The sequence below is a fragment of the Arachis ipaensis genome, chromosome B05 (assembly GCF_000816755.2).
Source record: "Arachis ipaensis cultivar K30076 chromosome B05, Araip1.1, whole genome shotgun sequence".
Classification (NCBI taxonomy): Eukaryota; Viridiplantae; Streptophyta; class Magnoliopsida; order Fabales; family Fabaceae; genus Arachis; species Arachis ipaensis.
In genome coordinates, this window is record NC_029789.2 from 141386270 (window position 1) to 141388643 (window position 2374).

General features: G+C 33.1%; 1 protein-coding gene across 1 annotated transcript in view; it reads left to right on the top strand.

Annotated features, from left to right (window-relative positions):
* LOC107642157 overlaps positions 1-1828 on the top strand; it is a 7185-nt gene extending 5357 nt beyond the window's left edge. Inside the window, exon 2 of the mRNA XM_016345461.2 lies at positions 1013-1828. Coding sequence (XP_016200947.1) covers positions 1059-1646 — 588 coding nt within the window. The 5' untranslated portion in view covers positions 1013-1058 and the 3' untranslated portion in view covers positions 1647-1828. The remainder of the gene's footprint in view (positions 1-1012) is intronic.

Here is a 2374-nt window from a genome sequence, read left to right on the forward strand (position 1 = left end):
CTCTTTGCTATTGGACCTAAACTTGAATGCATTTCAACCTATGAGTAAAGCGCGTGAATGTAAAAATTTCTCTGTTATTTTTTTTTACCAAGTTTTTACCCCTTTAATTTTGATCTCACTTTTGTTACTTTTACCACATTCACCATTGCACCCTTTTGATGTTACTTAAATGCATGAACATCGCATCATATATCAATATATGACATATATAGAAAGACATGAATGCATTGATTATTTTGAATACAATTTGAGTTAAGGTGTCAATTTCTTGGGGAAAAAATAATTAAAATAAATAAATTTTATTATCAGTGTTATATATATAATAAGTTTGGTTTTATCTAAATCTTTAGCATACATTAAAAGTTTACTAAATTCAATAAAACTAATTTTAGTAACAAGAATGAAGGATGGTGAACAACGCACTAAGCAGAACATAATAAAGAAATGGACTGAAAATTTTATGAGTAATTTATATCTTAAAAAATTTTCATATTGGAGAGGACTTCACTCAACCACCAATGTAACTGAAATAATTGGAATTCTGTCAATTTATTATGAGACAACTATTTCTAGAACGATTTCCTTATTTGCAACAATTATAGTAAATAGTACTTAATTTTGAGAAAAAAAAATATTTCTTTAATAATACCAAAATTTATGTAGTATTAACATCCATTTTACCTTCATAGATAATTAGTGTATTTTTTTACCGTCCAAATAACCATACAATATGAAAGTCATATAAATTGTTATTATTTATTACTAGAGGTAGTATATATTTTAAAGAAGAAAAAAAATGGAGTGAGGAAGAGTAAGAGGGGGGTAAAAGGGGAGAAAGAGAGAGAGAAGAAAGATCCTATTGAATTCATAAATAAAGGGGGGTGAGTAAGTAACATTGGAAAGGAAGTAACAGTGAAGAGAAGAAGAAGAAGAATGATAGAATGAGCGTTATTGAAATTTTATGATTTAATAATTTAATTAATTCATATTAATAGTGTATATATATGTAAAGGTTTTTGCAGGTGCCATTCATTCATAAATATTAAGACTCCATTCACATGGAATACAACAAGAAAAATCACCATCTTCCTCCTCCTCCTCTTCCACCTGTTTCCGAGACGGAAGAAGGAGGAGGAGGAGGAGAGAGCACAATGGAGTGCTCGGCGAAGCTGTGCAAGTCGTGCACGGCTGGCCTCATAGCCGACTGTGTCGCGCTATGCTGCTGTCCGTGCGCGGTCTTGCACTGCTTCGCCTTAGCATTTGTAAAGGCTCCATGGGTTGTCGGAAGAAGGTGCTTCCGCTTAGGCAAGAAATCATGGTCGTCGTCGTCGTCTTCCTCCTCCTCATCTAACAACAAGAAGAAGAAAACACTGATCAAACACAACAAGAGAAGATGCAAATGTTCTTCTTCTACTATTACAACAACTAGTAGTAGTAGTACTACTACTACTAATGATTTTGATGCTGTCGCTGTCGTGCAATCAACATCATCGGAAACCAATGATGTTGTTGTTGGGAGGGACGATGAACTGGAGAGTGTCACTGTCAATGCTGGATTTGAGGCTGACGAGGTTTGGTTAGAGCTTTATCAAATTGCTCATTTGGATTTTGGAAGGATTTCTTTCTCAGACCAACATAATGAGTGAATTATTATTATTATTATTATGATTATTATTGTTATTGTTATTGCAATTAAGTTGTTAATTATTCGTTTTTCAATTGCATGGTCATTTGGGATGACCCAAAGGACCATTTTGCCCCAATTCATTGTTGTATATAATGGGACCTTCTTTGGAGCAATGCAATACTGACAATATCATTGTTTTTAGTAGTTTTTTTTAGTACCCTCATGAGTCTTTTTGAGACACTTGTTTTGTGTCTCCAATTAACATTCACTTGCCCCTCTTGGTGTCCCTGGTTTTGTATTTTTTTATCAAGAGATTAATTACCCGTGCAATTTTATTGAGGTTATTTTACATTCCAACAAATGGAATTCTTGGAATTTGAATCTGTGTCCTTAATGTTTACATATCACCAAATTGTTATGTTATGTTTACCATTGCATTGTTGGTGCTGTTTATTTATTCAAGTTGGGTAGGATGTGCCCACTTCCATTCCCTTTTTGTCTTAACAAAATGAAAATTGAAATGTTTATATCAACAAATGGTTATGTGCGTCAGCAGGTGTCTAATTGAGAGCAAACATTACAGTAATGTTGTTGCATTATTGGGGCCTTGAGGGACTCTGTGGGAAAAGAGGTATAGTAATGTTAGTACTACTATTGTATTTTTAAGACTCCATATCAATATCATATGTTACAGTTTGTATTGTTGCATTCAAAAAGGACTTTTTTTTTTTTTTTCAAATTGAATAG